This window comes from Cariama cristata, unplaced genomic scaffold (assembly GCF_000690535.1).
Source record: "Cariama cristata isolate BGI_N322 unplaced genomic scaffold, ASM69053v1 scaffold423, whole genome shotgun sequence".
Taxonomy (NCBI): domain Eukaryota; kingdom Metazoa; phylum Chordata; class Aves; order Cariamiformes; family Cariamidae; genus Cariama; species Cariama cristata.
In genome coordinates, this window is record NW_009609936.1 from 237440 (window position 1) to 262460 (window position 25021).

The 25021-nt window shown below is 36.6% G+C and overlaps 1 protein-coding gene across 1 annotated transcript in view; it reads right to left on the reverse strand.

Moving 5' to 3' along the window:
* Positions 1 to 25021, reverse strand: part of COL12A1 (collagen, type XII, alpha 1) — an 88819-nt gene that overhangs the window by 37975 nt on the left and 25823 nt on the right. The window contains exons 14-40 of the mRNA XM_009697683.1: positions 24755 to 24947; positions 24501 to 24622; positions 21686 to 21835; positions 21481 to 21600; positions 20777 to 20941; positions 20440 to 20586; positions 19657 to 19796; positions 18333 to 18462; positions 17136 to 17281; positions 16725 to 16854; positions 15781 to 15920; positions 14898 to 15027; positions 13331 to 13470; positions 12943 to 13075; positions 12817 to 12843; positions 12363 to 12505; positions 9750 to 9879; positions 8733 to 8872; positions 7494 to 7623; positions 6643 to 6785; positions 5486 to 5615; positions 4436 to 4578; positions 2736 to 2865; positions 2422 to 2541; positions 1628 to 1774; positions 745 to 861; positions 148 to 294 (exon numbers count right to left, since the gene is read on the reverse strand). Of these exons, the coding sequence (XP_009695985.1) occupies positions 148 to 294; positions 745 to 861; positions 1628 to 1774; positions 2422 to 2541; positions 2736 to 2865; positions 4436 to 4578; positions 5486 to 5615; positions 6643 to 6785; positions 7494 to 7623; positions 8733 to 8872; positions 9750 to 9879; positions 12363 to 12505; positions 12817 to 12843; positions 12943 to 13075; positions 13331 to 13470; positions 14898 to 15027; positions 15781 to 15920; positions 16725 to 16854; positions 17136 to 17281; positions 18333 to 18462; positions 19657 to 19796; positions 20440 to 20586; positions 20777 to 20941; positions 21481 to 21600; positions 21686 to 21835; positions 24501 to 24622; positions 24755 to 24947 (3633 nt within the window). The remainder of the gene's footprint in view (positions 1 to 147; positions 295 to 744; positions 862 to 1627; positions 1775 to 2421; positions 2542 to 2735; positions 2866 to 4435; positions 4579 to 5485; positions 5616 to 6642; positions 6786 to 7493; positions 7624 to 8732; positions 8873 to 9749; positions 9880 to 12362; positions 12506 to 12816; positions 12844 to 12942; positions 13076 to 13330; positions 13471 to 14897; positions 15028 to 15780; positions 15921 to 16724; positions 16855 to 17135; positions 17282 to 18332; positions 18463 to 19656; positions 19797 to 20439; positions 20587 to 20776; positions 20942 to 21480; positions 21601 to 21685; positions 21836 to 24500; positions 24623 to 24754; positions 24948 to 25021) is intronic.

Genomic DNA, 25021 nt, shown 5'->3' on the forward strand with positions numbered 1-25021 from the left:
CTCCAGTTGACATTACACTGAGAGAAAGAGGAAAGAAGATCACTTAAAAGAGGTATGGAAAGGTATTTAGGAGCAAGACAAGTTTTACAACTGAAACAAGACAAGTTCTATAGCCAAAACTTCAGGTTCACAGTATCTGTTACCTACCTGTACGCTCCCTTATAGAGACTGGAGGTCCCTCAAGGTTAGGGGTCTGAACAAAGACGGTAGCATTGTATTCTGTGTCTGGTGAGAGGCCAGTAAAACAATGGCTCGTTTCTGATCCACGTACTGTGATTTCCTGTCCTCTGGAACCTGTCAAAAAAAGCCCAATGGAAAGAAAGTTAGAACCCACTAGTTGCCTTTTAATATGTGTACAAAAAGTGTAGAAATTAGAGACCTCTTGAGAGCAGGTTGGAGCAGATGGGACAGCAGTCTTATTCTTGTTCCACAAAAGCCTTTCTAGACCAAGATTATGTGGTGATTAAGCACGCTGGAGCATTCTGGAGAGTAACATTGCAGTGCACATGTGAAACCCAGGTAACTAGCAGATTCCCACTAATGAAAGTTACCTTGACAATAAGCAGCACTCCCTCTTTGCAGCTGTTTCACCACTCTAGAATAGGTTATGTTCATAGCTTTAAAGCTTAACCAGATGTATCATGGCTTCTGGTAGCTACTTGCCACCATCCCAAATAAGTGGTGCCATCACTGAAATAAGACAACTATGTTTCCAGAAAATGCAAAAAAATAAAATGCACTTACCATCAGCTGGGTTTAACTTCAGTCTGTAGGAAGTTGCTGACCGATGAGGTGACCATCGGATACAGAAAGTATCCCAACCCAGTTTGTAACTTGTTAGGTCAGTGACATTCAAATACACTGTGAACAGAGAAAGAGATAAATTGTTTTCTGGAAAACACTATGTCATGGATGAAGCACATCAAAATGAAAATGATATTAGCAGTGCTGGTCCAGAACTTGACTTATGTTATGTTATGCCCTAGAGATCCCAGCCTAGCTATTTACAAAGGCCCAAAGTCTGATACTCTTCCCATATTGGGTAACAGCCAATTTTATGAGTTTTCACATGAAGTAAGTAGAGTTCTTTATAAAATAAGAAACTTCCAAAAATCAGAATCTGACCCATATATATGGCAGTATGAAAAGAATGTACTGAATCAACAAAACTCAGGATGCTTGATTCATCTTAACTGAAGAAATTTTCAGAAGTTTCTTAACTGAGGCCATAACAAAATCATCTCCTTCTAGAAAGCTGAAGTTTCAGTCACTGGACATTCCTGTGAGGTAAAAGTAGACTAGCAAAAAGCCTAGACCTGTTCAGCATGGTTAGATTCTGTAGTACCCTGGAAACAGTTAAAGACTGACTCTAACTATAGCTGAATAAAATTTTAGGAAGCAGACCAGAAAATTTTATATCATCCAATCATTACTTAAAACTATATTTCTGTTACTGTTCCCAAGCTTAGTGTTTTTAAGATCTACATCATGAACAGATGATAAGTATTTTCCATGAGAGGATATTCAGACTTTCTAAAAATCAGCCTTAAAGATCCTCTCTTAATCAACATTATCTCAAATCAGCATATGTATCTAGCATGACTACAACAGATTTATTTTGACTTACAGGTAGTGCCTTGATCTGTCAAAGGTATGCTCATTCCAGAATCATACTGGGCATAAACATTCACATCATAAGTAGTACTGGGAGACAGATTATGCAAGGTGTAGGAAGTCACTTCTCCCACAAAAACCTCCATGGGCTCATTTGAACCTTGAATTGAAAGGAAGCATTAAGGAAGTACAGACAGAAAGAAAGATTCATGATTAGGTGAGCTACAAAACCATCCACCGTCTTTTACATGTCATTAAGTGTTAATCTCATTTTTTCCTAAAACAAAACATATTAATTTCTTAAATTTTAGTGTATTAGACTGTTGCAAACAAAACATAAATGTAGCTTTATTCGCTATTGTGCAATGTTTCTGATTAATTTAACTTATAGAAAGGTATGCATATTGTTTCACTGTCACATAAAACAAAGGTTCTGAATGACATTAGTACCTAAATACCTGTCCGATACTTATCTCACATACACCAGTTCATATCCTCAGAAGGATAAGAGGTATTACAGAGAGAAAAACCAAGTCTGCTCTAGGACTTTATCTAGTCACTGTATTAAATTTTAACTATATGGTTCAATCTTTGTAGTTGAATGTATGAAACACCGTGTTTGATAGTTTGCACTTCTCATAAAATTCTGATAATAAGACTTAAGCTTCCATCAAAATCAGTAAACAAAGGAAATAAATACATCCTTAAACATAAACATTTCATGATACATAAGATTTCTGTTCCAATCACCCATCAGCCACTCACTGTTCTGAAAGTGGTATACTCAGAATGAACAGGTTTTCTTACCTACAGGTTTGTACACAATTTTATAGCCAAGAACAGGGGATGGTGAAGGATCCCAGGAAACTCTGAATCGTGTGTACCATTCATCAGTTATATACATATTTTGAGGTGGAAGCAGGCCAACTAAAAAGAAAGAAAAACACTCTAATTAGACCAGTGACTGTTTTTCAACCTCTAGAAACTTACATTGTAACTCTGTCAGGTAATAATCACGTCAAAGATGTAATTAACATAATGAAACCTTAACAATGTTGGCGTGCTCAAGGAATATGTGTCTTACATTTAAAAAAAGAATATACAATATTGAAACTAATTACCAGTTCTGCCATTTCCAGTCAGTTGTCCACCATCTCCATCTTCGTACACAGCCACAACAGTAATTTTGTATGGCGTATCTGATTGCAGTTGTTGTAGTATCACATTATTTCTTATCCCAGGAACTGTTGTCTAGAACACAAAAGAAATAGAGGTAAACAAACTCACAATCCTGTAACTGATCAACAATGACAGTAATTAGAACCAAAAATTTGTTTTGACATTTGGTGCAGTTATGTCCACTGTAGATAAAGTCATTCAGGATATCTTAAGGGTTATAGCCTATAAACAATTATTAGTATTTGTTGGTTTAAATTATAAAACACTGTAGTCAGCACAAAAAGATAAATTAAATTGATTCTTCAGTCCCTACCCTCACGTTAGACTGAGATGCTGCCATTCCTTACCAAGATTTCAGTACTATTCCCTCATAGAAAGGAAAAAGTCATGATGACGTGTTTGGAAACAGAAAAAGAAAGGAAGACGCTCCTAAACTGGGGATGGAAGTCAAAGTCATCCACGCTACTCATCAGTTTCATTTCTACCTTTTCATTATCCTCATCTTAAGATATCATTTTCTTGGCAGAAACAAGTTAGTCTGAGAAGGAAGCTCTAAATATTTTGAAATGTAAAAATGTGCCTATTTATGCATCTCTCAATCTCCTCAACTTCCTGGTGCAGCCGTGCAGCATTGCTCCCGTCTAATGAAAAGCAGATATAATCCAAAAAGTGACACTGCTCCATAAAATGGCCATAAAGCACTGAAACTACAGAAAGTAACCTGAGCTATCTATCTCAAAAGCATGTCCCAGTCAACATTTTCCATTATTACTTTATAAAAATCTTCAGGTTTTTTAAGACTTGTTATTTTGATGAAATGTCCAATATTTTCTGCAAAGAAGATACATGGGTTGAAAAACATATGTGTCCTGGTTAACAGGTCCAGTAGGGAATTTTCAACCACTGAATTTTCAGCATGCCCTATACAAAAATACATAAGAAGTAATAGCATTTAAATAGTGCTCTATACATGTTACATTTCGGCTGGTGATGGTCAGCAGGCATTCTGTCATTGACCTCTACAGGATCTGAGCTTGGCTTTGCTATAAACACTGAGAGAATTTTATAAGATTCAGATTAACTTGTGCTATCATTAAGCTGCAGGAAATTAAACATAAACACAATTCATACCAAACCTTACAAAAGTAAGTTAGATGCTGAATCAAAGTTACCATTGCTTTCTTATTAAACTGTCAACTCTCTTCAATTTATAAAATGCAGACTTATGTTTATTCTATATCTTAGCACACTGACTTTATAATCAATAGACTCTGAAGTAGCAGATGGCTATTCACCGTAGCACAGTGTTTGAACCAAATGTCAGGAAGCAGGTTCTGCGCAGAATCTTCTGATTAATGTGTGATCCATATATTTAACATTGTTTTACACACAAGTTGGTTCATTAAACCACATATGTTCTGCAACTTTGTAAAAAAGATTAAAAAATAAAAAAATAAAGAACAAACAAACAAAACTGTTTCATACAAACCACAGAACCATGGCTTCTCAGTTTTGCCAACAACGACCAAAAAACCCATAGAGCATGTAAAGTGTACATGTAGAACCGCTGTCTTTGTTTTTCTGTCATCTAAGGAATCAACTGAGAACATCTCAGTGCTTACTAAGGAATTACAGAACTTACATATTCATCAATAGGGTCTCCCACAGTGGGTGAATAAATGATTCTATACTGCTGGACTGGCCCATCAGCATGGTCCCATTGTACAGAAAGGCTGTTAGTGGTCTCATCAAACACTCTCACATTCCTTGGACCACTGCGAGGCACTAAAGAAAGAAAATACAGAAGGTTGTATGGAGCATGATTCTTGCAGTTCAGTGTCACTCTCACTGATTCAAATGCTGCCCTGAAGCCAAAGCTAAGGACCCCTCCCTGAAACCCTGAATAAACATATACAGGTATATTTAGTCAATGATAATATAGCAGTGCCTGAAGGTCTTAAATAGAAATAGGGTCTTGAGTGGAGGAACTGGAGCAGTATGGAACATCAGAGGGATGCGCAAAGTGAGCATCTACATACATTCTGCTTCTCAGAGTCTTCCAGAGAAGTACAACTAGCCAGTTTTAAATGAATACGGGAATTTAACAGAGAAAGCATAGAAGCAGCAAAAGAGAGGTGACCTATTATTGCCATAGTTTCTTTACACATTGTTTCTATAATGAATTTTAAAGCCAAGCATAAACCAACCAAGATCCCACAAGCTAAGTTGTAACAAGGAGGTTTTGGTGTTTAGGCATCTCCAGCAAAAACCAAACATCTGGGGAGGTTACAGATAGAATTATCATGTAAGACACAGAACATGAAGCACATTTTTTTCTGTTGACAGCAAATTCTACCCATCTTAATGTGCTTTTTTTTTTCCAAAAGACAAATTGCTACTTATCAGCAATCACATTTTAAAAAATAGCTTTTAAATTCTTAAATATTCAAATTAGGCTTGTTTCACAAGCAAAAATTACATTGGTGATTATGCATGTACCACAACTGCCAGACAACATAGCAAAAACTCCCTTCCATGGAGGCCTATAATTGCTTCAGCCGTAACTCAGATGCATTGATCTCAGAGTTGCACTGAATGGCTTACACTACTTGTGATTGTAACCAATTTTATAAATTCTTCACACACCAATTTTGACATATATGTCACAAAGCAAGTACTGACTGCTTCTTACATGTTCTTCCCTGTGCTTGGCTTGGATTTCCTTCTCCATCTGCATATAGAGCTACAACATTTATTGAGTAAGCAGTGTCAGGAGTCAAGCGCTCTAGCATCACATCACGAGTGTTGCCTGGTACCACAATCTAAAACAGAAACAAAAGGCACCTATATAAAAAAGCTTCAGTTTATATCACGTCTTGTTAGAACGAACAATTTGAATGAAATACAAAAAATCTGAGAACATGACCACGCTGCACGTTTTCCAAGAAAAATAATACAAGTTTAAAATAACCAAATAATATTGATAAAAATTCAAGACTAGGTGCAAAAAAAAAAATAACAAATGCATAAGGAGCTCTCATTCTGCAAATGGAATTGATTGTTTTCACATTTTACATGAAAATAGTTCAGAAAAAAAGAAGAAACGTTCAAGAACAGAACTCAAAAAAGTAAATTCTGTCATGGTCTACTGACGCATAAAGAACAGCTACTAATAGACAGGTTCCCACTCATGTGTGAAGTAATATGCAGTTTCACTTTACAGATGCAAATGACTCATTAAAAATTCTTACACTTCCTTACATAAAAACATATTCATCTGTTCCTGTACAATCTGTGTGTACATTTTGTGTGAGTACATTCACAGGCTTAGCTCTAAAACTGTACCTATTCCTATACAAATCCAAGAACTCTTTCTTCATGTCTGGAGGGCGAATTTTTACCCATATCTAGAATTCACTGCTCACCAAGACCTACTTAAACACTAATGATTTGAGGTAAACAGACGGTTTAGTCGTAAAATCACATAAACTTGGTATCTGGTTTCATAAGTAAACATTTCCTAATAAATATTTGTTGTTTCCTTCTCTCTTCTTAGGGGGGAAAAAAAAAAAAGGTTTATTTTAACTCATCTTTACCTGTAATATTATAAAGGATACTCAATCCTCAATACTCAGTTTTAAACAGGAGAGTCTTACTTCTTATTTCTTTTATTTCACCAAATTAAGCATTTATTTACAATGGACTAGATTCCCTTAGACACGGTTTTCAGTAGGGACACTCCTGGGCAGACAGTTGGCCTGAGTTTATTACTGTTGTTCTACATTCATTGAAGGAAGCAATATCTGCCACACATTTTTAAGGAATAGTAAAACAACCTAAATTACTTACAGATTCTGATGGCCTTGTGCCAGACAGTGGAGAGTAATTAATTTTATATTGCTGTACTGGACCTGGAGCAGGTTCCCATCGGACATTCATGCTGTTTGGTGTGGGATTGTAAACTTGAATGTTTCTCGGTGTTCCTCTCTCCACTAGATCATGGATAATTAAAATTAAGTGTTACAAAGTTGCTTACGTAAGTTCTAGTTCTACTTGAATTTATAACAGTGGTCAAAGGAAGCTGAAAGTGCATCAGCCCAAGATGAATACATTACTTTTGTTACCCCAGACTACAAATCTAAGAATCTCAGTGATTAGTCTTTACAAACATCCTGGACAGGCAGCGAAGTACATATGTTTATACTGCAAATTAAAGATATGATCATAACACTTTGTTACTCTATTGTTGATCAGACAGGTTTGAAAAGTAGCCACAAACTACACATTTCAGCTTATGCTGACATTAGGAGCTCAAAATCCCTGGAAAATTTTAAGTACACAGTATGGACATTAGCATAGATTAACACGAATATTTGCCATTTTTTCACCAGTATTGCTACTGGCATTACAATTAAAATTTTACTATTGTGTGGAAGTAAACAGTAAAGTTTGCTGCACAACGTAAGAGCTGAGCTTGCCTGAGGAAAGTAAACTAAAAGCCTCCACCTGAATAAGCAAAGAAAACCGAACATGTTACAGAGCTGCAACCATAACCAAGCAGGTAAACAGAGTTTCTTACATTTACGTTTTAGCTTTGAGGAAAATAAACTTCCACATTTGTTGTAAAATCAATTTCTAATGATCTGAGCCACTCACACAAAAAATCCTAACATTTTCTTGAAAAGGACTATTTTACTTACATGTTCTTCCAGTGTCAGAGACACGTCCACCATCCCCCTCTGGGAAAACTGGAACCACAGTTACAGTGTAAGGTGTGTTGGGTTCAAGAGTCCTCAGGATGACATAGTTTGTGTTTCCTGGTACTGTGGTCTACAAGTTTTTTAAAAAAGGTAGGAGTATGATGTTTATGTAAATATGCAAAAGTTTAAGTTTTTTCGTATCTCCCTCACTCCTCCACCACATCCCATTTCTAGACCGGATCTGATAAAAACTTTACAAAAGGTGAAACTTGAAGTAACAGAGTTCATGGTCTCTTCTGGAATTGTCTTTCAAGAAGGTTCTGTCTTGGACTTAACAAAAATGGCTGTTAAATCCTATGCCTCTCCTACACAGTCCCTTATAGGTATCTTCACTTTTGGGTCCAGATCCTGTTCTACTAATAACAGTAGCAGAATCTGCAGTGATCTCTTTAATGACTACTATTTAGCAGCTCAAAGGCATTAAAAGGCCACTCTCTAAATCAAAAAAATAAACATTACATAACATTACAACATGCTAATGACAAGAAGTAATGAGCAGTTCATGTTAGAAAGTAAAACTCCACAGCATCTAAGAATGTTTATCACCAGTAGCTCTCTAGATGCTCTTGAAACAGTGGCAATTCATGTACTCCTCATTTCACAGGCACATCAAATTGCATAGATGTGGAAAAAGAAACACAAGTGGGAAAGAATAACATTTTCCCAGTCTGCAACAAGGGTTCCCATTTTCAAGATTATTTTAGTTCTTTAGCAATAAAGTAATTTTAGGAGATTAGAATAAGACATCTACGTGGATTTTTCCACTTTCACAAATATCATCCCAGCTGACTGCCCACAGCCACATGACTTCTTAGCACTAAAAATGGGTAGAAATGAGGTCTGCTGACTTTATAGCCTTTTGTACACCCTGAAGTCAGCTTTACATTCACATGCACTTCCCTAAGAATAAACAAACAAAAAATTGTGTGTGGTATTAAATCCCTGTGCTAAGAACTAATCACTGAAGGTCTACCATATAAAATCAAACATCTGTAATACATATGAGAGTAACTAACTTCCATGGAGGTGCTCTACATTTTCTCCAGGGTAGCTATGAACAGAAAAAAAAGCCAGTGAATAGGCAAACAAGACCCTCTTCACTCAGCAGTATTTCTCTCACTAGCACGATGAGGTGCAATTTATCCGAGACAGTTAGTGAGATGCACACAAAGTATTTACCATTTCTTCTGCACCTCCAGCTGTAGGTCCATAAAACACTTTATACTGGCGAGGACTTCCTTCTGCATGATCCCATCGAACGTTCAGAGTACTGGTGGTTGGGTCATAAACTAGCAAGTTCTTCACAGTAGTGAGAGGTTCTGAAACAGATCAATAAGCTGTCAGAAATGTGGAGCCACATTATTTCACCTGTGCTATCAGATCATGCCTATGTAATGCATCATTAGGAAATTTAAAAAACAGGTTTAATAGTTCATGTTAAATGTTATTTGTCTTCATTAATCAGAACACATCAGTCCCATCCAATAGCATAAGGAATGCTAAATATAATAAGAAAATTTCTTTCTGGACACTATTTTAGAATTAGACAATGAGTTCATTAGGATTGTTTTCTTCATTCCTCACCAAACACATTGCTATGTATGACTTTCCATTGCAGGCTCAATAGTAAACTAAGTACAAATGAATTAATAGTTAATTAATTAATTAATTAAAAATAGTGATTTGGGTTTTATGCCTGAAGTGCCTTTGGTAGTAAATTACTCAGTGCTTTCTATAGCAGGATCAAAACAATGCTATCAACATAAAATAGTAGAGTCTCAAAGTGCACACTGTAAAGGTCAGCCTCTGAACTGAAGGTGCTAACAGGAAAGTAGTAAACTTATGCTTAATAGCACACATATGAGAGTCACATGCCTTCAGATGCTTTAAGCTGTTTATTAAATTGTGGCATAAGACAATTAAACAGATTCAAATGAGGAAGAAGTTCCACAGTAGCATTAGGGTTTCTCTCAGCCTTAAAAGCTGGGCATTCAGTCTAAGGTAGTGGTCCAGGGTTTCTCTACAGCCAGTAAACTCAGAGGCTTTCTTATTTTAGATAGTTGAAACTCACCAAAGGACAAATGACAAATACAGATGGGATGAATTTCACCACAAGAAATTTTTCTCAGCTAATTTGAAAAGCAATACATCAATATTGTTTTGCACCTAATAAGAAGATCGCAAGAAGTTACTTACTGGTTCTGCCTCGTCCTGTCATTCGTCCCCCTTCACCGTCTGCATACATTGACGAGACAGTAATAGCATATGGTGTGTCAGGCTGCAGCTTCTGTATCACCACACTGTTCTGCCGCCCTCCAACCATAGTCTGCAGTAAAACAAAAGAAAGAGATTAAAATCCTTTTATGCTGCTCCTTATATGCTTACTGTTAGAGTGAAGAATGTAAGCATTTGATGCAGAGTGGAAAACACTATGATATATTATGTGCTGCAATGTTCTTGTGACTGACACTGACAGTAGACATTGACTAATAATAATATTTACTACATCTTAATTTTAGCAAGTTTAGACAGAGCTAAGTGACACAAAGCCAGTATTCTTTAATATCTCTAGACTTGCCTATAACCACAATTATATATCAACTGTGAGTTCTGTGCCAGCACAGAGATGTTTCTCTGCATTGCCTTTGACTATATCATATTGTAATCAACGTGAGTCTTTTATTCATTTTGACAGACCTTGAATTGGGCTCTTTATGCTCTGCTCTCAGGTAGAATGCAAGCATGCAACAAGTTAAAACACTGCAGATCTCTAATGTACATTTGATACAATATCAACACTGCCTCTGCTCAATTTCAAAAATTTTACAGCGTGATACTTCAGCTTCTAAAACATCTTTGTTAAGAGTCTAAAATTGTTATACAGTTTTCACTTCCATTTTTCTTTCACATATAATCCTGCGATCATAATCTCCACCAAGTAAAAGACTTACAGTGCAATAAGAATAATACTTAGATCTTCAGTGTTTGTGAATCATGAGCTTTTTGGTTTTTAAATGTGTGAAATTACACTTGCTCAAGAGCATCCTTTGTACTTTTAAGACTATCTGCACATTTTCAAAGCCTATTCAGCTAATACGTTTGTCATAACACTTAAAAGCTTCTGATGATGAAGAAGTGATAATGAGCAAGCATTTATACACCTTCACATTTCATAGAAGTGTACTATTTTCATTTACAAGGAAACTTTCTATTTGTACTCAAGTGTATAAAGCTCAGTTCAAAGTATAAATGTTTTTAGCATCCCATCATGGCTGCCTCCATATTTTAGTATCTATTTGCCTTTCAAAATCTGACCCTAAATGATCATGATGGTCTCTGGAGTTTGGTGTGCAGTTTTTGCAGATTTGTCTTCAAATCACCTGTGCTCTTTCTTGGTGCTGAGGCCATTAAATGAAAGACAGAGTAATAAAAAACTTCTAGAAATCCTATTTCAAATATTTCATTGGGGACATTGCTACTGCCTACCCAGCAACTGCAGTTTAATCAAATATCACAGTAACAAAAAAAGCAGACAAGGAATTACTATCATATGACTGAGAATTATTTGCAGACAGACAGTAAAATGCCATGAACAGAGCATGAGTGTTCTGTGTGCTGTCCTCAAAAACAGGTGTCTTCTCCAACTGCCACTGCCAGACTATATCTGGTTGTGAATGATGAAGTCTATTAAGTCTATTCCGTGCACAAATTTCAGCAGAATGCTCATAATTCTTTTTTTACTCCAGTACTAGCAATTAATTACAGATATGAATAAATCTTACTGCCATTCTTTATTCTACTAGTGATTTCTTACTAAACTTGCATTCAACTACTCAATTCATTCAACAGTTCAATTACCTCAACTCAAATGCATGTTGTTCAGAACAGAGTAAAAACGGGTGCATTAAGTATCCAAGTGATTCTAAAGTAAACATTCCTAATATGCTTCCGAGTATGTGTGATTTCCAATTACAGGAACAAGCTAAATGAGTGTGGTTCTCATCTGAGACTGTTCCTCTGAGTCATTTGGCAGTAACCACAACAGCCTCCCACTGCAGAATAGGGCATTTTTAAGTAGCACACATTTCTGATAAACAGGCTGTCTAAATTACCATTCCCAGGCTTGTTGTGTAGGCTGCCAGTAGTCAACAGAGCTCTTGCTGACGATGCAGGGAAAGCTGGCTGATCATACGGTACTGGCTCTCCTCACCGTTACAGCTGCTCCATCATATTAAAAGACACTAAAATACCTTAAACACTTCCCTAGCATATGTTTTGCATGGATTCATTTTTGCAACTGCTACTTCTGGGCGGTTATTCTGTCCCTAGCGTGCTAAGATACAGTCTCAACTGTCCACAGTATGTTCCACAGCAAAGTCCCTCTGATAGCACATGAACCACATTACGAAAACAATGGAAGACTCTGGACTATGGAAGTAGCCATGGTAGTTCATATTATTGATTGTTGTGATAACTATTTATCTGTGACCTGTAGTCTCACGTACTGATTGACTTGTTCCTCAACACATTTTAACTTTGTTCTAGTTATATCTATAGATTATGTGATTTTCAAGAAAACAGGCTGTATGCAAAGTTATTTTTGCTACATAAAGAGCATTCTATCTTGGATTTGACAGGGGAGAAGGAAAAAGGTGGAAATATATACTTATTAACTATAAATACAAATCTTCACCTAAAAGGTGATTAATACATACACTGTTGTGCTTTGAAAATAAATTATTCTAATGGATTACTTTGAAGAACTATAATTTAAAAGCTGAATAACTATAGCAATTCAAAATTAGTTACCGACTGTTCAGGGCTGTCCCCATTGATAGGCTGGTAAATGATCCTGTATCTCTGCACTCGACCACTGGCAGGATCCCACTTCACAGTCAAACTATGTGAAGTTGCATTGTACACCTGAAGGTTTCGTGGGCCACTCTTTGGGGCTGAAAAATGTAATAAAGAAAAGAATAAATATGTAATTCAAGCAAAAAGTAGGGACAAAGACTTCATTCATGCTTTTAGGGCTCCATGAATGTCTGACCAAGAGCAGAATGTATTAAGTACAAGACAACATAACCAGTAATGTTTGTAAAATAATAAACATGTGGTAATCTAGTGTTTAGTATTCTTCCAAATACACAATAATATTTATTAAATGATCTCAGCTTTTTAATGTCAACATTCCTCACAGTTTAGAAAAAGATAGCTCTGAGTTTTCTTTAAAAATACCTTACCTAGAAATTCAGATTCTTACCTTGTGTGGTGATAGGTACCAAGGGTACTAGAAAAAAGTAGAAAGAGTTTTCAGAATTCTTGTATGTGTACACCATCTAATTTAACAACTATTAATAACAACACGCGAAAATGTTTCTTTACTTACATGTTCGTTCACTGCCAATGAGGTCATCGCTTTCTGATTCATCAGGATAGATGGCAGTAACTGAGATATCATATAATGTATCTGGATTCAAATTTTCAAAGACCAAACTATTCTCATCCCCATTTAAGATAGTCTTGTGGAGAAATTAAAAAAAAAATGTTAATAAAACAAAACAAACAGAGATTGGGATACAACTGAGTAACTTTTTGCACGGTAACATCACTACAAGTGGCTGTAACTATGTGTTCAATACATTCCCTCTGAATTCCAATTGAGTACAACAGGAAGGCTTGAGAGTTATAGGCCATTTATTAATTACATTTCTGACTTTAAAAATATACCCTCTGACAGACTGCCCACAAAATTTACAGTGACTACCTATTCTTACCTCCTGTTTTTCTGATCTTCCATAGGGTCCCCAGGTTATTCTATACAGAGAGACATCTGGAGCTCCGTGATCCCAAGTTCCTCTAAAACTATTCGTGGTTACATCTGTGATTCTGAGATTGACTGGTGCTGGCACAGGCTCTATTATGAGAAAAGGAAAAGTATTCCACAAAATGTAACTACAAAATAAATACAATTAAATCAAGGAATTACTTCAGACAAAGAATTTAGAAGATTATGTAGAAGATTCATCTCTCAGTTACCATGCTTCTAATGACTACAATAAAATGCTGTAGTATAACCCAGCCCACCTGCACTAAGCAAATTGTCCTTCATAAGGTCACATCAGCAGGTCATCGCCTGATAAAACAGATTGAGTTCTACTGACCTCAGTAGAGGTCACAACTCACATGCCTACTTACAACAAGTCCTAGCTTTTATATTTTGGAGTTAGAAGGAGTGATTATGAACTCTCACACACAGAGGTCAAGCTCCTGCGTGAGTTTTTCCCAGACCCTAAAAATCTTTATATAAGCTAAATAAGTCATGACTGAATTACATCACTTATTTAGAATGAATTCACAGAGGTTAACTGCAGGTTAAGGAGACAGATTATTATGGCCACAGGAAAGACATGAGTAAATAGGTAAAGCCAGAGAATTAAGCTAAAAATAATTTCTTTGGTAGAGCTTTCCTCTTTTTCTTTATACACACATTCACAGAAAACCACAGCTATAGAAGAAAGGCTAGTACAAAAGCAAGCAAAAAAAAAAAAAAAATCTCACAAACCTTTTTAAACACATCAGGCTACAAAATGAAAAAAGAAGAAAAAAAAAAAAGACAGAGTATGTCCATATTTTTTCTCTTTTTTTTTTTTTCACATCAGAGTGAGGGACAGTGATAAGGTAACATTGCCCATTTCTATGCTAGCTCTTCTGGTTAGCTGTCTTAAATCATAAGCCTAGATCAGGATGAAGGCTTCCCTGATACCAGCTTTCTCCTTTCAGTCTGTCATCTCCCGTGTACGGAGATCGGCTCTTGCCATTTGCGCAACATCACTTCCTTGCCTCTAATTTGTTGAGGCTACTCAAATGCCACCTTCATGATTCTCTAACAGTACAGACTGGTTTAGCATCCCATGGTACAAAAACTCCCTTGGATCAGAAGCAAGATCATGTCTCTCTAATCCTCTAGCATATGCCCCAGCTTCCTACTCACTTTCCTAGATTCCTGTATAGACTTGCTAAACCTTTCCTCTGCCCTCATATTTTCTTACTTATTCTACTCCTACACTCCTCCTTCAGCCTCTAAACACAAATAATTTTGTTTCAGTTGCTGGTCTGTTGCCTCTCTGCAGACTGCAGGCTCAGTGTTTACTGCAGTAAGACACTCAACTAAGACTCCCAGGGATTATTATATTGCAAATAATGCTACAAGTGCAAGTAAAATATTTCTCAGATAAATTAAATTACAGTTCCACCTAAACTCAGTAAAATATTGCAACGCACACAACTTAAATAGAACGTAAGGCAAAAATAACCATAAGAAGGGCTATTAGGAAAACTTACGAGTCACAGCCTCTGCATTTGTCGGTAGGGATTCCCCTTCATCGTATACAGCAACAACTTTAACATTATACAGTGTTTGGGAGGAAAGGTCAGAGAGAGTAGTGCTGGTTTGGAGTCTGTCGATTTCCACCTAAGAATAAAAATAATTACATAAGAATTGTAAATTGCTCTATTTCTGACTTCTGACTCAAATGGCAGAAAGTCCTGTACTGAAAAACAGAAAAAAATTCTGCACCAAATTTTGCCATTTAGCTCTAAATTTACACCTGAATATTGAGTGCTATCTACTAACTCCCTTGCAAAGCATATTGTCTCAGATACTAATACTACTTCTGGATCTTTCACTGCTGCATTTTTTTGGAAATGAGGATGCAGGCTGCATATCCATAAAATTCTTATTCCCTTACAAAAACACATTTAATCTTCCAAGAGCTGATTCATGCCTAGCACTGCAATTATGGAAAGCTTGCACATAAAGACATCTCTAACAATGCTCACACATGTTCCAACAGTGGGTAAAGGGGCTAACATGCCTTTATTCCACAATCCTGTCCTAATTGTAAGCTGTTCTTAGAGCTTGGTAAAGTAACACTTAGGCAGAGAGTAGAAATGGCTATTTATCAAAGCACAGGGAAATTCTCCAGTCAGTTTGAGGATTTTTCCTCTCTGGAGGAGGAGGAAGAGGGGAGTAGACAAAGAAATCAATCTTGTGCTTATTCAGTTTCCAAGAAATCAGCACCCTTTCCTGACTGCAATCACCATGAACTGATGTTCTTTATTCTCAATGGTGAGTTACAATACTACTTTTACTATTATTTTAGTAACATAGCTCCTCAAAATAAAACTGTCTTCTAGTACTTTCAAAAATGTTCCTGTCATTTACCTCCTTTACATCAGGTTCATCAGCTATTTTGTATCTTAGGATGTATTTTCGAACTTTCCCCGGGGCAGGATCCCAAAGGACTTTCATGCTGCTGTGAGTAACATCCTGAATTGTTAAACTCCTGGGTCCAGGCAAAGGTACTGTAAAAATAACGACAGTAGTAAGTTAAAATGCTATTCACGGCAGAGGTATACCTCTCACAGAAGGAATTAAATTCTTTTCATACATTTCATTGAAATGGAGGCAATAACTTTCTGGGAAGTTCACTGCTCTGGCCATTAGATGAAACAGCTTGAGAGCTTACCGTCCCAGCAATGAGCAAAACAGCTATAAACTACAGTAGCTTCACCTTCAAAAATTATGAGCACGATGCTTTTAGAAGTATCAGTGCTTAAGATGATAACTTCTGGTGACAACAGTCACTTTTCATGTACAGTTAAGAGTTTAATATTTTTTAAGAACCTAAGTATAACCATACTGCATGCATCTAGCCCAGAAATATGCCTCTGCCAGTAGGAAATGTTTAAGGAAAGATGTTTAAGGAAAGGCTTAAGAAAGGAAGCCATGTTTAGATCAAGTTTTTTTCTTGGTATGGCATGTTTCCTTGGCATTTTCTATACTTAAGAGAATGCCTGAATTTGGGAACAAGGTTTCTAAGTTAATGCAAGCAAAATTGAGACCTTTTAAAAACACTGTAACCTCAAGATTGTCAAGCCAACGCCCTTCATTACTCAAGGAAAAAACTCTTTTGTTCCTCTTTTAATAGTTGGTCCCTTTTCATTGAAATTACCTTTGAAATTGTATGACTGTTAGAAAATACACAAAACATGGAAAAGATGGTCAACTAAACAAAACTGAATATATAAAAAATGTGGCATGAAATAAAATTAAAGTTAAATGTTGCTGAAGTAATAACAACAAAGCAAAAACATAGATGTCCATACATGTCACTTCCTGGGTGGTGAGTGGGTCACTGGTAATATCACCAAACAATACGTAAGCTGTTAAAGTGTACTCAGTATTGGGGATGAGATCTACCAGCTGAACCTCATTCACTGATGGTCCAACACGCATCTGCACATGAAAAATAACACACTCTGTTTAAAAACTGAAATAGAGCAATGGTAGAAAAGCAAACAATGATTTAACTTCAAGGGAATTTTGTTTGCGAGATTCACAGTATATTTACAGCTTCCTGACTGATGTCATTGTATACAATATCCCAGTAAGTTCACTGCACTTCGAGAAGTACATGCCAGTCTCTTTTGACTATTATGATACAGCAAAAAAAAATCTATTCATTTTTCTTAATTTATTTTTGGTAGAGTACAGGAATTAAAGACAAATTCTCTTACCTCTTTCTCTGTGGCTGGGACTGTGGCATTCACAGGTTCATACGTTAACAAATAACCAGTAGCTCCACTGAGAGGTTCCCATCTCACTCGCATGGAAGTTGATCCAATGTCATAAACATTCAGGTTTCTAACTGAAGAGATTGGCACTGCCAAATAAAAGATACATATTAATTTGTTTCCTTCACCTTCTTCACCTTTCATATTTCACATCACAGGTAGTACCACTGAGAAAATTGCACATGCGTATTAGGGTACATTAAGGGTAGTGGAAAGGTGATCTGCAAGTAGTGGTATTTTAAGTGATGCTTAGTTTAAGAATGATGTAATGGTCATCACATTTTGAATGTGCTACAGATTTGCTACACACAGCTGAAACTATCTCACAAGTCTGCACTGGAACACTTGAATATTCTAAAAAGCAACATTAACTCACATGAATGTTCTAATATGAAACAGAACATGACCGGCTTGGGATATGTACTTATAAAAGGATTTTTTGTACTTTCTTCTTTTTTTCTACGTTTCTCAAATTATTAAATAAACACAAAAAATTACCACAGACTTCATAAAACTCATGTACATACTTTAAGGGTTTATGACAAGCCTAATACGAAACAATCAAAGTAGTGAAATGAACACCTAACAGTCAACACAGTTAAAGAGGCAGGAAAGTCACCCTACGTTGCATTCAGCATAAATATACCTAAAATCAATCATGTAGACAGCTAATAGTAGAAACATAATGGCTAAGTTATGTCTCATAGAAGTGATGTAATTGTGTTGAACTGGCTTTTTGTTAATCTTCTAAAATTAGAATGAATTTCTATAGTATTCTGGCTGCTAGTAGCAGAAATTAATTATCTAGCATAAAAATGAAGGAGTGCATGTTTGTATGTGAACAGATTTCAGGAATTTATAAACTCTGTCTTGTAATTCATGTTGCTCTTGCACAGCCATGCTTTATGAGCGTGGAAAGAGGATGGGACAAACATTTTTTACCACAATGCAGTTTCACTTTGCTAAAGTTTTTCAGCCAAGATCTGAACAACCAGTGTAACACAACATAATTTGGTCATTCAAATTAAAAATTTTGTTTCCTCTAAGAAGAAAGCCCATAGTGCTAGAAGTTCTACTGAACAGTTCCCCATATGCCAAACTGGCTGTTAACATGTTAATAAAGTTCCATTTCTAACTTACAAGTTGTTTCCCTGCCGATTAGAGGTTCACTGCTTTCATCTTCTACCACAGAAAACACGTTAACAACATATTCTGTTTCAGGTTTCAGATCTTTCAGAACTGTCGTTGTTTCCATCCTACTTACATAAAACTAAATAAAAGAGAAGCAATGTTAACCGCTGTACAACAAATGCATTTGTAATCTTATCTCTAAGAAAAAAATCATTTCTTGTGAAACTCTTCAGAAGTCAATGGTATGGAACTAAAAATAAGTATGGTCTTAATCCTCTATGTATTTTGTCTGACAGTATACCATTATTTTTGCAAAGCAAGCTGTAGGAAAACCTCAAACAGATACTTGTTTTCAATAGAGCTAGATATATCTAGCAACACTCACTATGCATCCTGTTTTCACACATGGTTTGCACTTATATATTACTCAGTAACATAAAGAAAGTGTTAGAGATATATGTTACCGCTTTGGAAAAAAACTTTTAAACACCCAGGGTAATCTAGATGGTTACAGCACATGACATTAGCAACACCTTGGAGAACAGAAATGCCAGCAAGCTGTCAAGCTGTAAAGTCAATGTGCACTGGAATGGCTGCTCTAACCCTAATCAAAGGCCAAATACTGAAGTCATGATTTATTAAGATTAAATTCTACATGAATCAAATCTAAGATTTAAAAGTCACATTCAGAGATGGGAAGTTCAGAGCCAGCTACACAAAGGTGCCTAACTCCATTCTCCTAAATACTATTGTGACTAGTTGAAGAGAGTGATAAGCAATTCAGATTGCCTAGAATCAATGGCTGCTGGTTACTGGCTTTCTATCTAGAGAATAACTACAAGATGAGTTTGACCCTGTGCATTAAACAGTTTGGAGGATATGTTTAGGCACAGATTGAAAGTACCATCATACAATGTTAAGCTAAGCACTACATCACAACCTGTATTGCTCACTATCTTTTTTTCTATTAATAAGAAAATGTACTAAGAGGACAGTGATGCTACCCATGAGTACACTCAGAAAATTTCTACTACAGACTTATTTGAACAAATATATGACAATGGAATATAAACAGAAAGGAACTACTAGAATTACCAGTCAACTGTTTTTAAGAAATACATTTTACTCCTGGATTCATGATTTTAAAACAACCAAAGTCATCTTTATGCTCCTACCTTTTCTAAGTTTGTGTATCATTTACCGAGGTATGATATTCTTCCCCTTTGGGAGCTTTTTTCATTTACTGTTATACTATACAAACTTCAGAATGACATTACTGTGATGTGGAAGTCCAAGCTTATTATGGACATTGCCAGAGATGTACAGTACTAACCTGTTGAGGGCTACCTCCAGAGGTAGGGTAATATTCAACTCTGTATCTATCAACACTCTCAGGAGGTGGACTCCATCTCAGTCTGAAAGAACGAGGTGTCACTTCCGAAATAACTAGGTTAGAGGGAGGTGGTAAATCACCTACAAGGGGAAGCAAATTAATTTATCTTATATCATCAGGAATAAAAACATGAGACAAAAAAATTGCTTAGGAAAAAAACAAACAAACCACACTTCAGGTACTTGCTTATGCTTCTGTTTCCTCTGGAATTCTTAAAACAACTGTGTGAAGAGATAGTTCACCATCACACCCTCAAGACCAAACAAGCTCCCTATCATTCCTATTCCACTTTCAACACCAGTGTTTCACTGGAGAGACATCAGCTAACGTTACTGTTTCTCCATGCTCAGCTTTGGTTTTGGGCTGTCGAACATTAATACTTGAAAAGAGCAGGGCTGCTGAAATTTTCCTTATTGGATGAGTGTCATCAAAGAAACTGCCACAATGAGCAAAAAGGTGACACATCGAGAAACATGCTTCCTGACTCTAGGAGAAAAGAAGGCATGTCCAGCCATGTCATGCTGTGTTAGGTATAACATAGTCATTGTTGAAAGGAAAGGAAGAACCCCTGCTGATTAATCCAGGTGGTCTGCATAACTTCCTCACACCAGCAGCTGAAAAAACAGCCCAGGGCTACACTGTTCCCAATAAGTAATAAAAACGAATTAGCAGTTCACGCACGGAAATGGAGAAAGGATGAATTACACTGAAAATGTGATGTACCTGGACCTTTCACACTGTTACACAGATTCGTGGTTACATCATCAACAATGTTAGCCAAGAAAGAGAAATCTGCAACATTGTAAGCATGGATGTCATCTGGATCCGTTGCAATCTGCTTCAGTTCATTTTCATCTGCATTTTTAATACCTTACAGAGAAGACATGACAACAAAACTTGTTAGAAATGATGGCCATGAAACATAATGCCATGAACTTGAGTCCCTAAACACATTCTTTGAATACTCTTTTAGGTAGTTACGTATGCAGCCACTTCTCTGTGCATTTAGCAGATGGGCAGGAGGGGGTTGGTGCAGGCCACCTCTTCATATAATACTTACCAATTGCATAAAGTTCCACTCCCTCATCTCTGAGTCTTCTTGAAGGGGTGACTACATCATCTTGTGATTTGCCATCAGTGATGAGAACACCAATTTTGCGAGCTCTGGGTCTTAAGCCTGCATCTTGTTTGAAGTTGTTTTTTAAGATGAAATCCAAGGCCATTCCTAGCATGACAAAAAGGTAAACATCACTATAAATTATTTCCATACAGTAGTCACAGTAAAGGAGAGTATTTTATCCTAGCGATTTCACTTTGACAAGAATTTACTTCCTTCTAAAAGCACTCTGAATCTAGTTGCAGGCCATCATCTAGACTTACCAGCAACAGATACTATTTCAGCCCTCTCAAAGTCTCTAATCTTTCACCTTTTATGCATCACCCTCCTATCTGATCTCCTCTAGCATCCCTTCTGGGTCCTTACCTTGTCTTCATCCCAATCCCGACATGGAACTGCCTTTTCTTCTTCTCCTATGCTCAAGAGCAACCCAAGCTCTTTATCATCCAAGCTCTCCTCCATCACATTTCTCCAGACTTCCACTGAGTTTATATGGCTATGCTATGCCTGTTCTCTTCCAAACATACTGAACTAAACTGTGAGGCCCTTTCATCACAGGCAAATCTGAGCTCACTGAACAATACTGGGGTCAGCTACTACAATTATTTTTACTTGAGCTTAAGGAAAATCCTGGCAGGGTGACATACCTGTTAGAGTATTGCCTCCTTTGTACGGTAAGTTGGCTACAGCCTCTAACAAAGCCTGTTTGGTTCGGTAAGCATTGAGATTCCATTCTGTCCTGGGATCTCCACTATACTGTGCAAGACCTGGGAAAAAAGGCATTATTAGTCAGTTGTTATGTGGCTGTGTAGCAGTTATGCCTCATTTTCCCTCCAATGTATGAGGACTTACCAATCTGTACTTTGTCAGGACCAATATCAAAAACTTCAACAATACGGGTAATGAAGTTCCTGATAGTTTTAAAATTTGGCCGCCCAATACTCCACGAGCCGTCCACCAGCAGCACAATATCAGCTTCTGCTCTGGTTCTGCATTCTAAACCTGCCATGTCAACCAGAAAATTATAACCTTAGCATGATAGCTTTCAACCAGAAAAATATAGCCTTCACATTATAGCTTTCTTTCCCCATCCTTTTATATGACATATGTCATGAGTTAGCTTCCAAAATAGCTCTAGTTTTATTCACTGGCACTCTGTCAAGTATGACCTATTTGTGAACGTTATTCATACTAGTCACTGGTTCCATGGCAAAAGCTGTATAAATTTCTTCATGTATATTTTCTTTTATAAATAAACCTTCACAAATGTCAAGGCCAGTGCTCTTCTCTACTGTCATGTCATTATCTGTTTTGGTCTTTAAATATGGTTGATAACTTGATTTCAGAGGTTTTGTAACAGACTACTAAACTAACCACTGACATGGCAGTGAGCATTATCAGATCATCCAAATTTACAGTATTTTAGTCTGCCACAGATAGTTAAACTACTGTTTAATTTTCAGCTATGTAATAGTGTAATTAATAGCATATATTACAACCACTTTCAAATAAATAGCATTTCTGAATTTTTAGGGGCAAAAGACATAGTAATACAGGTGGTATAGAAGTTTGCACATACAGGAAAGAAAGAACACGACTTAGAGAAGACGCACAAACATAAACACAGGTCAAGAGGTAGAGAGGGGACAAGAACAAACATTTATATAAAGCTGCAATGTTCTGAAAAGGTAGGAAGTTATTTCAGATATCTTCAGTTTACAAATTACAGAATAAAATATGTATCAGACTGTTTTCATCACAAGGAGAATCACAAAATATTTATACAAAACAGAAAGACACGATTTTATCCACAGCCATATTTTAAAAAAAAAAAAAAAATAAAAATCCTTGCTCTCTCTCTTTTCCTGTAGATTGTGTTACCAGCTGCAAATTTTCTGGCTTCCTGCCATCAGAGCTTCTGGTCTTTATATGGAAGAAATCCCATTGAGAAAAATCAGCCACACTCATCACAGTTGAAAGATATTGTGATTTCATATATGTTCCACATAATTGATCCAACACTGTAGACTCATGAATATAACTATTCCATGTACCTGGGGGGTTAAAAGCATGATCCTCTGCTGCATAGAAAATATAGATCTAGTCTTTAGTCAGGACAATAAAATCAGTTGGGAGTAGGGTTTAAGTAAAACCATGTTAGTTCAAAAAATTGCATGCATAAATTTAATACGGAAGTTAAAGTTAGCTTCATGTACAATATAAAAGTTAAACTATTTTGACTTTTATTTTTCTTCCAACTATCATAGTTCCCCACATGGAAAATTCTAGTAAAGGCATCAGACCTAAGGTGATTTTTTTCCCCCTATTAATAATGTACTATTACATTTACAGTCCCAGATACAAAACTCATTTTTCATATTAACCATGATTCAAATTCATGCATTAGTAAAACTAATTAGCTAAAGAATATAGCACTGAGGACAGATACGACAGCTGCCATAATAAAAAATAACAAACCACTCTTGGTGCAATTATTTTTCTGCCAGACAGTACAGTTTTATTCTAATGGCACTGATGGCCTGTTATGGAGTTTTTCTCCATTTTATCCTCTTGTATCAGATAGAGTGGGACAGCAATTAAGAAGTTTCTAAAAATGTTGTCAATAAAGTTACACAAAGTGAATATTTTTCACACAGTCCAGTGTGGAAACAAGGCATCAAAGAGGCTAAGTGGAAAGAATATAGAGTCAACTGTCAGAAACAATTTTTCTTTATTTAACTCTGAAAGGCCTTTGCAGTTAGGTTCTTTCTCCTCAACAAACTATCTCTGATGGTTATGCAAGCCTTGAAATGGCAGAGGAGAAAAGTCTTTACTTCTACATGTATACTTGGCTATTAAGAATCAAAGACCTACTGCTTTATGATTTCCATGAAGGAGGACTGAGCCCTGAAACTCTCTTCATCCAATATTAATTGAGAGTATGGTGGGCACAACTATTAGCATGCAGAGGTCCATTAACCACACCAAGGGAGCTGCTACCACAACATTCATAGGAACTTTGGCTGGAAGGTTTAGCTATACCAGGAGAAATTCCCAAACAGGTACTGGAGAACACTCAGCAATTGCATTTCTGAGCTAAATCTTCTCTTTCTATAGTCAAAAAAAAAAATTACTAAATAATGGTTATGTTGAATACAAACTTAAATAATACACAATAACACTGGGACATTCCTAACCATCAGATCTTTGTTCATGATATCATCTTAGTCTTAAAAGGAAGAGTCACCATCTAAGGACAAGGAAAGGGCTGAAGATTTGCTTAAAATTCCTTGTTCTACTCCTGTGAACACCCCTGTAGATGAGCCATGATCTCTGTTCAAGAACTTGACCTTATGTGATTTAACACAGATGTGGATGGCTTGAAAATGCAATGCAGATGGCTTTCCATAATCAGCAAAACATGGGTTGCCTGAGTTATCATCTTTGTGAGATCATCTAAAGGGTGCAGAGGACTAGAATCATTAATTGGGGCATACTTAGTGGTCATTTCAGACCAGGGGTTAAGTCATCAGGGTAGGGACTATATTGAATCCTGTAAATAAGTATTTATATGCATTAGAAAAATTATAAGGAAATGCTGGTAAATTTTTGGTCTTTTTTTATCCAAAAGACAAGATTGACTTTTCTTCAATTCAATCATGTTTACCTCTAGACAAAAATGGCTCCGAAGTAGTATCTGAAAGGGTGGTCATCTCTTGTCCAACCAGGGGGCTGCTCTCTCCTCCTTCAAACATTCCAAAAACATTTACCTTATAGGTAGTTCCTGCCCTGCAACAGTTAAATAAATGTACTGTAACTAAAGTCACTTGGCTAGCTAAATGCTGAGACTTATGAAATTCTCACAGAAAAAAATCCCCCATGGAAAAGAAAAAAAAAAAAGACATGAATTATTATCCATACCTAAGCTCCTCCAATACCACTGTACTGTCGTATGGCCCCACTATTAATTCTCCAAGACTCCCGTCATCTTCAGTAGGGTGGAAAGTTACTTTATACCCTTTCACTCGCCCTGGGGCTGGCTCCCAGGTTACTCGGAAACTTGACATAGTTGAATCAGAAGTTCTCAGATTTCGAGGTGGCTTAAAGGGAGATGCTGCAAGGATGGGAAAAAAGGGGTTAAATCAGATCTGCTTATGCGAAAAAAAATCAACAAGTATGTTTTTATGT